This window comes from Anopheles marshallii, chromosome 3 (assembly GCF_943734725.1).
Source record: "Anopheles marshallii chromosome 3, idAnoMarsDA_429_01, whole genome shotgun sequence".
In the NCBI taxonomy this organism is placed as follows: Eukaryota; Metazoa; Arthropoda; class Insecta; order Diptera; family Culicidae; genus Anopheles; species Anopheles marshallii.
In genome coordinates, this window is record NC_071327.1 from 64860079 (window position 1) to 64876080 (window position 16002).

The window sequence follows — 16002 nt, forward strand, 5'->3', positions numbered from 1 at the left end:
TTATTTCAGAGTATTTCAATGTGTCTTTCACTAACTTCATAAAGCTGTAATATTAATGTTTGACCCTCATTGTCAACTGCTACAGTGTGGGGCAAAACAGTACGCTTAAGGATCTCGTTACAAAAATTTTTTGTCCAAGTATTCACCACATTATTCTTCAACCAGAATCTACGAATGAGTCTACAAATGAATAAATCTGCTTACGATTAAATTGACTGGTGGACCTACTGTTTTGTCCACCGCTGTACATAAATTTACCTTCGCATCACCAACACCATGGAGAAACTCATTTAGCTGTAAGGGTCGAGTGTAAATTAAATCGATTCGGTTCATCGGTTCACACGGTGCACCGTTCAAACGTGATTGATCCCTTTTTCTTTCCTTCGCTGTTAGTTTTTACTTTCCATTGAACCGTTTCAAACGAGAACCCCGTAGACTGCCTACCTATCGAAACAGTGCAAGCTTTTGGTCGAAGGATTTTTTTTTTTATTTGGGTGGTAACGAAAATATCGGAACTACCCTTCAGGTCCACTCGGTGTATCGTAATGCCTCGTACAATGCTCGTCCTTTCTACAGGGTCCACTTTAACGTTAACGGTGGAAAACATGCGCAGACGTACGAACGAATCATAAACTTTGACAGGAAACACTTGTGTAGAAATGGTGTGATCCGTCCCATCTGATACCACCCTCCCGGTCGGCACGCACGGGTGTGCACCTTATTGTCGAGACGTTTTCATTAAAAGTTTGCCAGAAGCCCTTATGCAATTCGAACCGTTCCCGGCAGTGAAGGCGATCTACGGTCCTTAGTCTTCTCAAGCGTAACAACTGCACTTGTGCACACTGGTACAGCCATTGCGATCGGGGCCGTATTACTTGTTGTGCAACAGCAATGCTAAGGACGGTACACCCTTGACAAACTATACAAATTTCCGTTGAACAGTAAATTATTATACAGTCTTTGTTGAAAGTTGCCCCCGAACACGCTGCAGATGCGGGCCGCAGCGGCAAATCATCTGCCATCTGTTCCGTTCGTTGTACATCGAACCGATTGACGGGCCATGGTATCGCTACCGAAATCGAACCGAATGTTTCGTGGAAGTTTCGTTTTATTACCGGCGTGCAACCCCCCCAAAACTTCCTCCGCCGAGTGGGCGCGGCCCGGGGAGTTTGTAAGTGCGCGCCCGTATGTCGAACGAGCCGAAACACGGCAAGGGAAACGGGAAAATTTAAAAGCGGGAAAATACATCAAACCGATCCCATTTAATCATCCCGTGGCCCAGCCGTTTAACTTTGACCTTTTGAAGTTTCGAGACGCCCGGTTTTGAACTTTTGCCTTACGTTTCGTTTATTCGCTTGCGGAAAACTTGTTGATGAACCGTGCGCTCGCTCTAGCCGTATTTCTTTCCATTTCGAAACGGTTCGGTTTTAATGTCAGTTTTACTACGCTCCGGAACTCCGGGTGACCTTTTTTATGGGGGGGCAAGCCGCGAAAGAAAAAGCTTTGGACGCAAATAAAGAGAGAGAGAAAAAAGAACGGAACATCAAACAGTGAAAGCAAGTTCTCAAGCTCTCTTCAGTAAGGAAATTGACAGACAGGATGGCCATCGGTCAATCAACCCTTTATGATCGGGTTTTTACGTTTTTATGGTTGGATTAGTGTGGATTTTCTTTGATTTTCCGCATCATTATGGCGAATCTGGTAGCCATTATCTTTATGCGCTGTTTGTTCCAAAACAAATGCTTACAATAATCCCCCAAGGGAAGGATCCCTCGGACGGGATGGAGTCACCAAACGCACATAATAACACGCTGCGAATTCTTTCTCCCGTTCCAGATTCCATCACACAGCACCGGCACCGTTATAGTCGCGAAACCGTCAAAATGTCGTGGTGTGGTCCGTCGTCCAGCAGTTGATGACCAGCCGCACCGTTCGCCGCACTTGGCCATGTGCTTAACTCAGCTGCCACCCAACAGTTGTTCGTCTTCGTTGCCGGTGTGCTTGTCGGTTGTGGAACGTTCGGTGGCTAGTGCGCAGCAGGCTTCGGTTGAGTCGCGCGTGTGTGGAACAGACCACCGCAAGGGTTTCTTTCGTCGGGGCGGAGGCACTCGCGCGCGGTACGCCTTCGATGGTCCGAGCGGATCAGTGTTCATTAGTGTGTTGAACTCGTCCCGGCACCGTACACCATAAGCCGTCCCGTCCCTGCCGGTAACAGTAGGCTGTGGTTTTGCGTATTCTAGGCTGTGCCTGCCAGTGTGGATGGAGTGCATGCATCGCATTGGTTTTCTGAGTTGAAATAGAGAGGATGTCGGGATTCATGTAGCGGTGAGTGTGCGAGCTTCGATTGCTGTTGCTCCCGTTTTCCTTTCGTCCTTCGTCCGGATGTGTTGCTGCATCCTTTGTTTTTTTTTGCGTTCTTTCCTATCTTTCCGTTCCTTTCTCTCTCTCTCTTTCTATTTATCTATCCCTTTTTCATCTGTTTTCATGTAAGCCACATTCGATCAACGATATGCGGCTAGCACATCTCATTTAGTTCCATTTTTGGGTGAAACGTGCTCTAAATTTTAACGACAACTCATCTGTTGTTCACTTCACGTCCCTCTTTATGATTTCTTTACAATCAATCGAACATTTCTCTTTCTTTCTTTCTCTCTTCCTCTCCCGATTGTATTGATGTAACCATAACTATTTGCATGCGATAATTGCTAACAGTTGGCCACCGTAATGTAAGATGCCGCATCAGAAGCCGTCATCTTAACAGTGGCAGCATGTAAGCGTAGAGCCGAACCATTGTGTACTGTGCGGCAACGGTTCGAACTGATGATGAACGTTTAGCGTGCGGATCGTGTGCGACCTGTCACTGCACCACGTGGTGCTCTGTAGCGAATACACGCGCAGCAGCTGCTCCCGACCGCACCGGAGAGCGGCTGCCACGTGCCACTTGTTCGCATTGCGATCGTTCTGGTGCACCGGTGACTATAACCAAGCGTTATCCTACCCTCCTATCCCACTTTTCGTTGCCTTCTCTGTATGTGCGTATCCAGTGGCCCTATGGTGGGCGATCGCGACCGAGAGCGTGAAGCGGTGCGCTGGGAACTGGGGGAAACGACGCCACCTCCCTTCAATAATGGTGGCCCGGGAACGATGTGCAGCGGGTCGGTGCTGCAGGGGGCCGGCGCACTGCCGGGCAGCTTCGACGATGGCCACGCGGCATCGAACATCGGACCGTGCAGCGTCGGCGGTGGGGGCAGCACGACCGGACTCAGCGCCCTCTCGGTTACCGGCGGCGGACCAACGGGTAGCCTATCCGGATCCGGACCGGGGGCTGCCACCGGTAGCGGCGGTGGAGGTGCGGGCAGCGGGAAGGAAGTCCGGTACGCCCCGTTCCCGATCCAGTCACCCTCGCACCAGTCGGCGGCCATGGCCGCTGGCAACGCAACCAACACGAACTACTCACAGATGGCCCAGGCACCGCTGCAAAGGGCACATTCCAGGTTAGTGATACTTGTCTAGAGAATGGCAACATTTAGCTGCAGTGCCGCTCCTTGATCAGTCGAGATATAGAAGATGCAGTTTTAGATTTCGTAGTGTCAGTAAACGAAAATGACAAAGTTTTGTTTTATTGTACGTTTGAATTAGTCTAACCAGAGCTAGTGACTAAACACGTCTATTGAGCTTAGTACTGTAGCTTGTTGGTACATGGTAGATGTGTTGATTGCACATTGGGTTAAACATTAGTCAGTAATCCTAACGTAGTCTGTTTCAATAGTAGCCAGGTGCATAACGATCCTTCGCAACTTCAACACTGATCGCAGGGAACAGCTTGATACAAGAATTGCGCCCCAGTACGCTCACTCTAACATGCAACTCTAGCAGCTTCAAGTCCTTTATCTTGTGGCGCCCCAAGGAGCGCCACCCACCCCAAACCAAGCATGTCTCTATCTGGACCTACGTTTACCTTCAGATCGATGTCATCGATACCACCGGAACCGTTCATGATCATGCGCTCGAAGGCACTCAACCGGCGGGTGCTGATCAACGTCGGTGGCGTCAAGCACGAGGTCCTGTGGCGGACGCTCGAGCGTCTGCCCCACACACGCCTCGGCCGGTTACGCGAATGCAACACGCACGAAGCGATCTCCGAGCTGTGCGACGACTACTCGTTGATCGACAACGAGTACTTCTTCGACCGCCATCCGAAGAGCTTCAGCTCGATACTGAACTTCTACCGCACCGGCAAGCTGCACCTGGTGGACGAGATGTGCGTGCTCGCGTTCAGCGACGATCTCGAGTACTGGGGCGTGGATGAGCTGTACCTCGAGTCGTGCTGCCAGCACAAGTACCACCAGCGCAAAGAGCACGTGCACGAGGAAATGCGCAAGGAGGCGGAAAGCTTGCGGCAGCGGGAAGAGGAAGAGTTCGGCGATGGCAAGTGTGCCCAGTACCAGAAGTACCTGTGGGAACTGCTGGAGAAACCGAACACCAGCTTCGCTGCGAGGGTAAGTGCGACACGAACGTGCGTCCGTGTGACGGTCGTCCAACGGTGACGCCGGAAATGGCAGATCAGGGCAGTGACTGCCGATAACCAACGTCAACCAGCATTACTTGCGTTTCATCGCCTTTCACGGTCCTTCCCTTCATTACCGTAGACAACCGAGTGGGGTTCGTTGGTGCCATTCGCTCGGTAGTAATTAATGCTCCCTATTTCCATTGTATCTTCTGTTTGTTAAAGTATGTTTACGTTTTTGCTTCGTCAACATCATCATTCTGTCATTCGGACAAGTTCACTCTCATTGCGCCGGCATGTTGTGTTCGGACATGTTTACCCTCAACATTACCACACTTAGATCCTCTTATCTCGTTGCTCGTGACCTCGTCCATTCGCTACCTTTTGTGTGTTTGGTGAAACAAAAAAAAAACATTGTGTCAAAACACACCCCATTCTCACGATCGTACCGTGAAGAATTGCACTTAGCTAACCGTTGTGCCAGGATGGGGGGGGAGCACTGCATCGACTACTCCATACGCTTACGACAATTGCCCCCAACATTCTAGCGGGTGACCGGGGACAGTTGGCGTTGGCCTGCTTGCAGCTGTTTTCAATCCACTGTCCTCGACTCGGTGCGGGCTCGGTGGTGTAGGGTGGACGAACGTCTATTTAATTTGGCATCGATTCAAAAACAATTATCTTAAAAGCAGCTTTCGAATGCACCATCCGTCCCGCACCGATTGTGCATTGCGCACACGAAAATGGGGTTTTGTTGGGAGGATGTTGGCCAAACGATAACTGGTGAAAACATATGCTCTGGGTGTAGTGAGTGTTTGATTTGCCTCTAATGGAGTGAAGGCTTTCCCTCCGGATTAGGAACGGGCTTTGTTGTGATTTATTGCCCTGTCGAACATCTATTTGGAGCAGCTTATTTTATGTTGATGTCATCAGTGCTCGTCCAGAAAACATGTGATCAACATAAAATGATGAACTGGACCTCTCCAGCAGATAGTTTTTATAAGATTTTGTGATAAGTAGTGACAACTGAAAGCAAACTGAGTTTTATGATATCTTTATTGACCACTGAAGAATTAATGCGCTGCAGCCAATCAAAACAGAGCTGTTATTCTCGGGCACTTTCTTCGCCCCATCGCTATATTACACGAAGGAAACAATTACTTAAGCGTAATCGCTTTTCAACTTCCTACCTCGTCGAAGCGGAATTCTTCGCTGTCGTTGGTCGATTTATTGGATAAACATTGGTGGTGCAAAACTGGCACCAACCGGGCCTGACAGCCACTACCCGGTACGGCTTTCTTTTTCCTTCCGCTTGGGCGCTTCTTGTGTTACTCGTGCAGAACGACCCAGTTGCTTCGGTTGATCGAATTACGCGCCCCGGATTAGTAATCGCTAAAGTGGCATTAGCCGATTTGAATGTTGTATGTGCCCGGTACCGCACCGTAATGGTTCGGCTAAGTACTGGCTAAGTGCAGCCAGCTATTGGCACCGGTTGAGTGGATTGAATGACTATTTAACTTTTCAAACCCCACGGCAGAACCCATCCCTTCTACGAATCGCTCACGTTGATTGGTCGGTGCGGGGACGCTTTCCATTCGATGTGACAATAGCACGACAGTCTCTTGGGCAATCGTGAGCTCCATTTGAGGGGTTTTCCACTATTTAAAACATCTAGCAGAACTAGCTGCAGGGAGATATAGATAGAGTGAGTAATCTTATTAATTCAAATTCTGGCTCAAAGTTTTTTTTCCCCCCCAAGAGGACGGTGCCATTTGAGTGCAGGTGTTAATTTTGTTAATGGTGAGACAAATGAGGAGCGTTGAAATAATTTAAAACTTTCAATCGAATAAACTTTCAAGTGTTTCCAATTATGGTTGAGTAATTGGAAATCTATTCCATTCCTGGAATTTAATCAATCATTTATGCGCATAAGTTGCCAGGCAACTCTTTCAATTTGTGACGAGCCTATGCGTTCATTTACTTGATTACCATTGCAAAGTATTAATTCGTTCGAGGTTAAAAATGCTTCCGACGGTCCTTAAAGGTATCCACGAAGACTTCTTCGTGTGTTTGCTATGGGAAAGAGACCACTGTGGTACATGTTTCGTTTCGCTCGTTCGAGCCAATCTAAAATCCCCGATGATCATTCACAATGGCTCATACACTCATCATTAAAACAGGAAGCATTATTTCGCCGAGAAAAGGTCTCTTTATGCCACGAACGCTTCCAAGAAACGAGCCTCAGCTCCTATTAGCTTTCGTTCGTTGCATCACGAAACAAGCTAACGAAGATAAATGAATTATTAATAGCACTGGCGACGATACTCCCGACATTTGCAAGGCTGCCCCGAGCCTGCCATCTCCGTGCGGTGCCATTACCGGGCGCCCTCGCTACGCTATCCTTGTGCCGATCGAATGCGTTCTGCTCCGGTACAGTTTCGTTGCCAGCGGGCCATACCGTCCGTACAATCAATGACATCCAACTTTTTGTCCCTTCGTTTGCCACTGACCGATGCCCTGCCAGTGAGTGAAAATTCTGAATGAACTGATGTTCGCTCCCGTACCATTCAAACTGACCGGACGCGGTCGAGAATGGCGGCGAGTTGCTTCCGATGGTGACAGTTAATAGGAACTGCTTCACCGAGTTTGCTATTTGCACGATTATGACTAATGAATCTATCGCCGAATGAATCGGCAGTTGAAAGACAGAGGCAAAATTGGGACCGTACGCGGTGCGGATCCAGAACCGTCTGGTGCCAGGAAATGCCGTGAATAATTAATGACTACCATCTAGTGGGCTGGTTGCCCCCTCTGCCTCACTAGTGGCCCACCACCAGCATGGAGGGAAACACTCGTATCCAGCTATTAATTCCAAAGTGGGCACATTTGTTGCACAAAGCGTTCGGTTTCTTCGCCGCTGTAAGGGACCGTACCGTCAGGACGGTTTACTGTTGCGAATGTTGTGTTGCGTGTCGCTAAACTAATGATGCCCACCAAGCAAGACGCTCATCATCGATCAATTTACTAGCCGGGCCAACGAGCGCCAGCTCACCGGTTTCGTTGTACGTTGGAGATATCCTCCAACGTATGTTTGACGAACAATTCTGTCCGTAACGAAAGCTTTCTTCCCGAAATACACCATCCTGAGGAGGTACTGGACGATCATGTTCATTATTAGCGATAAATTATCATTCGCACAGCCCGGTGTCGCCTGCGAACCCGGTGGAATAGCGATAGGAAAAAAAAACCACACGCGAATCACCTTGACAGAAATAGGTTAGGGGTTACTTGCTCCCATCTTCGTGCGGAAGCTGTTCCTAGTGTTTGACAAATGGATCGCAAACGTTTTGTTTCACCAGCGTCTCAAGTGGTAGCGTAAGTGAAGTGAGATCTGATAATCGTCACGAAAAGAGGTCACATTTTTATCATTATTATTTACATTTTGTACACATTTTACTGAAATATTTAAGGCCTACGATTACCATCGAAAGTATTGGTATTCTTAATGTTTTAAGACGAAAAAAAATTGAACGATCAACACAATGACACTTACACAATCACAAAACAATATTGTACTCCCTGTTCTGTACTATAAGTTACACTGATTTACTCAACTGCCAAGTTTATATTTCTATTTAAATCTGACATTTTACAAAGGTTTCTGATTTTGTTTTGTTTCATACTATGAAAAACGTTATTTAATATTTATTTAAATTATGTTAAACAATTACATCGAGACGAAAGGGACGTAGACGGAGCTTCGCCGATAATGACTATGATTTGATATTGATATTCGTAAGACTCTGTTGTGTTTAGACAAGAGAAAGTTTTTTTTTATTTTAATTTATTATAATTCACACTAACTTTATTTTTCTTAACCATGTTCTGGAACATTTACATTTTCTTATGTTTAATGCGCAAGATGGAAAGATTATGTTATGTTGACCTGTGTCATTATTGATTGTGTCTACTGTCAACAGTTAACGTTGGACATTTTTGTCAGTTGCAATTTCGAACAATTTTCCTTTCAATCTTTAGTGTTTACTGTTGCCGTGCGCATAAATATGGTGCTGATTGTTGTGAAGCTCATTGATTCTTGACGTTATTTTTGTTTCGATATGGATTTATGTTGTTTTTTTTTATGTTAATTGTATGTACAACATTGATGTTGCATATAGCGCAATGTCGAACAGTATTTCTAATAAAAACTTATTGTCTGATACAAGACAACAAACACACAGATACACACAAGCATACAGAAATGTGAACACCACCACTAACGTTGAAATTCTGAGGGTCTCCCACGTTCTGGAACTAAAACTAACTACATCTAATCCGGTGGTAATAACTATAAAAACTGTAGCTTTTCGATGGTAAATGTTGTGTAACGAATGTTGTGTACTGTGTAAGTTGATTGATACCATTTTTTCGGGAGAAAGTTCATTAAAAAATGTTCCACCAACATATCGTCCCACTCCGAAAATGGTTTCAATCAACAACAAGCTACAACAAAAAATGGACGGACGTAAATGGCCGCACAACCACCATACCACCGCTAATGTTGTGAAGTTACGATGTCGATCTTTATCACACGCTCATCATATCTTTTGCAACAGATCTCCACACACACACACGTTCTAAGATTTCATCACCTTTATCCATTCTTCATGTGCCCATTAACTGTCACATTATGCTGTCACCGAAGCTTGGATTTTACTTCATTTTAATTATTTCCTTCATATCCACAAACCCCTCTGGACATCGTTCGTACGCGCCAAAACGCCATACAAAAACAAGAAGCCAATCGCTGTAAATGTGTGCGTGGATGTATATCGTTCGATGTTTTGTACGTGTTGTTTTATGTTTTTCTTTTTCTTCAGTACTTCTTTACTATGTTTGGTTTTCCGTTTTCCGATTTGTTTCTGTTTATCTTCCCTCACGCTCATATCCCGGGGACTCATGTAGACTTTGGTTTGTTTTTCTTCTTCTTATTTTGTTGTTTTGTTTTCCTGTTGGCATAATTGCACACACCATTCCGCTGTTTCATGTTTTCGAGCCTTGTTGCGTTTCTCCATTGGGGGTATGGGAGACTTTCCACCGTTTTTTGTTTTTCGTTCTTTGGCTCGAAGTACCATCTTTCATTATTTCCGGTTTTTTTTTGACACCATAACTACTAAACCGTAAGATTTACAGAGCATAAATGTGCTTAGCCGTGCTAAAAGCCATAGGCCATCATCCACCGACGCCGTACCGGGTGTGTGCGCGTGTGTGTTGTGCATGTATGTGGTGTACCGGTCCACAAACTCGACGAGCATCGTTGCGAACCGGGTCGCCAGACTGCTTCATCACCGTCGTCGTGTTGCGGCGGTCCCACACACCACACCGTTGCGAGCAGATAAGGAAAATTCGCTTTCATAGTGCGAAAAATGCCAACCACACGACCGCCAACCAACCGTACACCCCGGCGTAAAAAAAAAAACTACATGTGCTATGAAATTTCTATCTAAACTTTCACCGTTCGGAATGGGCAAACGCGATACGACCAGGCGGCAGGCGTGCTGTAGAATCCTCTGTTGACGACGAAAACTTTGTGTACTATCGAGACAAGCACATAGCCCAACGCCAAAGACGGACGCCAGGCAGCGCCGGGTCATTCCCCGCATACTGGGCGGATGGGCTGGAAATCCGGGGAAAAGCAGCCAGCTCGGCGGCGTTCTGCGGAAGCCCAACCAGTTGCACGGCATCCGCAACCCTCCGCATGACGGCGACGAGCAGGGTGCTGCTTTTCTTCAGCAAAACTTCCCACAGAAATGTGGCGATTTGTTCCGTCCCGAAGTCTCTCCCAAACACTTACCACCTTCCTTCCAATCGGGAGGGCTTTTCCATCCAGCAAACATTGCAAAAATTGCTTATTTCCCGAGGCATCTCTCGCAAGTGGTGGTGCCTCTCCCGTCGCCTCGAAGGAAAAGCCCTCCCGAACATGGCGGGAGACACGCGGACAGCAGGGAACGAAGCCGCCACACAACCATCACTGTGCGGGAATGTTTTTTTCCGGATTTCCTTGTGCTGTGCAAGTTTTGGTCAGTTTTCTTCCCATGTTTCGATGCGAATTAAAAAAAAAAGTAACGAAAAGTACTTCATCTAAAGATAATCCTAATCCCACCCCCCTCTCACCCTCCATCCGGAAATGATCCTCTTGAATTTCCACTCGCCCTCGCTTCAGCCCCGCTGTGTAACCTACCCCCCACCCCTCGTAATGGTTCCGTTTGGAATGAGTTTACTCCTTACCTTCTCAGTTCTATTCCACCATCAGATATGTTCGTTTGTTTAAGAGTTGTAACACATTCTTCTTGTGTGTATGTGTTTTTTTTCCCTTTTGTTACTTTCAACCCCCTTATTAGAACCCCCGGTAGGCAAATGTTAGAAAATTACAACCATTCATTTTCACAACCTCTCTCTCACCATATCTCACTGTGTTTTAGACAAAATATCTTCCGTTTGTCGTTTTGCCTCTTGGATGTTGTTAATCAGTATTGCTTGGAGAGCCGTTGGGAGTGTTCTCGTTTGTTTTTCTTTTGGTACGGCATTCCCAATTAAAACCCCTTTCTCTGTCCCATTTTCCGATGTGTTTGGATTGGGTCTTGTGATATGAAAGTTTAATTTCGCCTTATCTTAATGCTCTTACCGTTTTGCCTAGTGGGCGCAATTTTTGACCCTTCCAATTTAAAAGCTTCAAAATTCACCTCCGTATAGTTTAATTATTTTTTTTATCATCCCAAAAGATTATGGGAAAAATAATTTGAAATGAGAATTAATTCCAAAAACTTTAGTACATTAGTTTTTAGCACAACTTTAAAAAATAAACCTTCTATAGTGTCTTCCCAAGGGTTAATTCCTTCCATTTGCTCTTCCTTCGATTTATTTCGCCTGATTATAGCATACAATCAAGGTCGTCGTATTTACGTTTGTTGGAAAAGTTTCACAAAATGGGACATTCAAAATTATCTTTCTCTCGTTCTTTCCCTCTGTCTCTCTTTCTCTAGTTTCAAAACATGATCCATATCCTCCATCCTGTTATGCTCACCCTATCGTTTCTTTTTATGCGTGCAAGTGTGTTGTTATGTATGTGTGTTTGCGTATGTGTATTCTTGCTGTTTAGAACCGTAATTATTGCAATTGTTAAAAAGTTTTCTATTTGTTGACTACCGTACACACACTTTTTTTTAATAAACAGTGACTCATTTCCGATAGCTGCCGAAGATTGGTTTTCCACGTGCTGGGTGCAAAAAACAAAAAATGTATACAAAAACGAAGAAACAAAACAAAACTATTCATACAGAACACACATACCCTGCCCTCTGCAAACCACTCTCTCTCTTCTCTCTATCCCCGCTCGAACATCACCTGCTCCACCCATAACCAAATACCAACATCAGTAACACAGAAAACAAGCAAATTATTACCGAACCAGGTGAAGAGAACCAGCCATGCAAAACTAGCTACTAACCTAGGAATGTCATAACTTACGTGTCGGTAAGGGTGGAGGAAAATTTAATTAATTTACTTCCACCACCGACCAAAACACATACACCACTCAACCCAAACTCCCCTACCGTCTTTGCTATACAGCACTACTCCAACTGGGTTTCCCCAAAACCAAAATCCGTTCACTGAAAAGGGGTTCGTTTTGGTACGGTCTTACCTTTTCGTGTAGATATAATTTACGGCTGAGGTCAATCTTGAGAATCGCCGCACATAACGCAGCCTAGTTGCTTCTCCAGTGGCTCCTCAATGTCGAGAACAACCTGTTCAGAACACCGGGGTGGGCCTTATTAGTTTTGCTGGTCAATTAGAGAGCATATCTTGCATTACTCTTATCTCGTGCAACACTCTTATCTAAATCTTGCTTTTTTGGTGTTGTGAAACATTGAGCCAGCTGTTCTACGACTTATTAACGCCATCAAACAGCTTACTTCCCTTACTCCAACATATTCTCTTACTCTCTCTTGCTCTGTTTTTGCATAAAGAAGCAATAAAACAACATACGAAAAAGAAATCTTTTATGCAATCGTGCTACCTTTCTTCCACGTAGAACACAAATGCCTTTAGCTGTATACGCTTTTTCTTTTATTACATAAACGCTTTGACTACGCTCATAATGGACAAACGAAACAATTCGAACACTGCATAAACCACTACAACAATTCCCAGAGCTTATCTACAATGTCAAAATCGGAAACACCGTTCAATGTATAGTAGCAACAAAAAGAAAACTTCGTGCACATGTTTGTATTAAAATTTATGTACATAACATTAATGTTTTGTTTGTGTGTTTTTTTGTTCCCAATGCTATGTATATGCTTTTTAAATTATGCTGCTTTGTCACTGTTATGTATATAAGCACTGTCGGCATGTATTTGCTTTATTTTCCGCTCTATATTTATTATTTCTTTAAACAATGAAGCATATTCTCCAACTTATAAGGTTTAAAAAAAGAAGTAAACATATTTGTTACTGGCTATTTATTTCTTTCTGCGATAAATCCAAACCAGGCAAATGGTGTATGATTGCTTCCTGCGTGAAATTTACATGAGTAATAGCCGCGCATTGATGTCCATTAAGATAAGGGCCAACCAAATCAATTAAGAAAAAAAACCCTTTTGCTATTGTCCTGCGCTGGCAGCACACGTAAATCATGCTATCGATAAACTGCGCCTGGACATCCAGCCGAATAATGGGCTGGCGCTCTCGTGCCGCTCCCGTACGCTTTTTATCGATTTATCGTGGCTCTCATTGATGCAATAAATAGCGTTAATTAGCCCTGTGGCGATGACCCCCTTTTTCCGTGGGTGTGAGAGAACGGATACATTCCGGGCATCGCATTCGCGTAGCTCATGCGTTGTTATTGAGTGAAACAATATTTTAATGTTCAGCTTTTATGTTACTCTGTAGCTCCATTTCCTTGGGGAATTTGAAATGTCCTTCGGAGAATATTTCAATATTCATTTTTTATGTCACTCTGCAGCTCAAATTCCTTGGAGAATTTGAAATTTTATTTGAAGAATATTACTACAATGTTCACTCTTGTCTTCAAAATCTTGTTCACCGTAATGTTACTTTCATTTCGTGATGATTTAGAATAATCTGAAGCCGGATATGTTTTCTTTAACTACACACCTCGGCATGTTTGTCGTCAATCAATTTTCATATGATCGATGGCATGATGCAAAACAAAAAAAGAAATCGATTCGGTATGCGTACACGAGATCCACCACCTGTTAGGCTGACCTCGGAAGGAGACGCACCATCCCAGCATCACAGCTCCCCACGCGCGCTTTTCACGCGTCCCACCCATGCAATGAGCGACGCCCGGGTTCGATGGTGACTCGCGTGCTGCTAATGGCTAATTAGTATGTAAATATTTATGTTAGCCCGGATCATTCCGACCCGGTACCGTCCATCCGAACCTATTAGCTACTTTTATATTCGGTTTCGACCTGAGGGGGGCACCAACCATCTCTCAGTGGCATAGTCGATCGAATTTCCGATCGAAGAAGAGCTAAATGATTTCGACCCTACTTCTCCTCCCCGGTTGTTATACCGTTCACACCGGGTTGGTGATCGACTTTGTTTACAATTTCCGGTATCGATAGCGGAACGAAATCTCCCGGCGTGAGCTCCGAGCTTGGGCGCCACACCGCGGGGTGTTCGATCGATAATTTAAGAAACAAAACCCTCTTAAACGATCCCACATCGCATTCTGACAGACCGTTTTTAGTGACTCTTCAAGCGTGTGTTTTCTTTCACGATTTGAGTGGATTAATTGGAGCAATTAATTCACCACATGATCCGCATTGTTTGGAACAAAACCACACAAGTGTTGCAAAGGAGAGAACTGTAAATAATATTTTTTATTGCTTCCACATAAAAAAGCATGGATATGACTTGATACAAGGACGAGAATCTCCTGTTAAAATCTAATTTGAAAACTTTTTTATCAAAATGTCCGCCTTTGGTAAATGAAATGCACACCAGAATTGTGTTTTACGCTTGTTTGTTTAAACCTGTCACTCAAACACACTTGCTAAGACATTTCCTTTTTAGTGGCTGAATCTAACTGGCTCGCTGCACGCTAGAGTCAAATTCAACCCTGGATAGAATAAGTGCGCCTTCTTCTAAGTTGTCCTAGCCGGCAGCAAGCCCGTACAGGGGGAGTTTTAATTTTCCCAAGTAAACATGTTTTACGATCACTCCCGAAATTGTTTTTCAGATTATCATTCTAATAGTAGCATTTCTAGGAGACGTTAGCGTCTACTGCTTGCCTTCCCGCGTACACTTGGAACTTACCTTCACAGTTTATTAGCAACCCTGGCACACCGAGCCAGTCGTATGCATCCTCTTTATTCCCGTACGGTGAATCTTATACGGCCAACCTTGAGCTCCCCTTTTGGGGCTAATTTGCTAATTACGAAGCAAACTTTAAATGTATTCCACTTTAGAATTTTTTGAAAGCTTCTCCGACTTCTTCGAGTCTTTCTACGGTATGGTGTGTTTCTTGCTGTTGTGCACAAGAAACGTCCATCTCCAGCCAAGGTTCCAGGCAGGGTATCTAGGTCGTAATCAAGGTTTTTCTTTTGATCGCGTTCAACGTTACTGGTGAAAGTTTAACAGCAGTAAGTAGCTGATTTGTGCATGTTGGATGATGTGCTTATGAACTACGTGAACGCAACGTAGGAGGAACCCGAGCGGGCAGTACTGAGAAAAATGCAATTGATAAAGTTCTGTTTTTTTAAGCAACCCTTATTTTATTTGCGTAGAAAGTTTCTAGCCAATCGATGCTTGATAGTTTTGTCCAAAAAATCATTTTTACATTTTTTAAAGATTTTACATTAATTCACCGTAGAGTTATTGTAGCTGCGTAGTGATTTCTTTATTTCAACCTTTCGTTTACGCCCGTACATATGCTACCAGTAGCTGTGCAGATTTTCAGGATTATTCCTCCATTGATCCATTCGATCCATCCCTTCCCGCGCTCGATCTTTGATACCTCTATTGCGATCGTCCATTGCCGAAACGATGCCCTCGTTTCTAACAAAAAAGTTGTATGATATCATACAGAACAGCAGCAACTGCAGCACCACTCTTTTATCACCTCGCGGCTAAAAACCTTTCTCAAACCTGACACTCGCGGGAAAAGCAACGACCGTTTCCCGGGGTTCGGTTTTTTTTCCAATACTGTCCTTTAATTTATGTGCGTGCGAGTGTCTGTTTGTATGTGTATTATTTTTGTAAAATGTAATTGTCCATAGTGTGTGTGTGTGTGCGTGTGTGTTTTTGTAAAGCCTAGATGCGTGACGATTTTGTTTGTGCACACACGTTGTTCCCCAAAAATGTCCTCGATAGTTGTGCCCTATCAGGTGGGCGATGATGGCATCGTTTTACCCTTTTTGATAGCCATCTGCAACTTTTGGTTCGCACATGTCATACGATTCGCT

At 44.7% G+C, this 16002-nt stretch overlaps 1 protein-coding gene across 1 annotated transcript in view; it reads left to right on the forward strand.

The window, feature by feature from the left end:
- Window positions 1-3030: 3030 nt before the first annotated feature.
- LOC128715662 (potassium voltage-gated channel protein Shab) overlaps window positions 3031-16002 on the forward strand; it is a 38810-nt gene continuing 25838 nt past the window's right edge. The window contains exons 1-2 of the mRNA XM_053810572.1: window positions 3031-3494; window positions 3965-4499. Coding sequence (XP_053666547.1) covers window positions 3031-3494; window positions 3965-4499 — 999 coding nt within the window. The remainder of the gene's footprint in view (window positions 3495-3964; window positions 4500-16002) is intronic.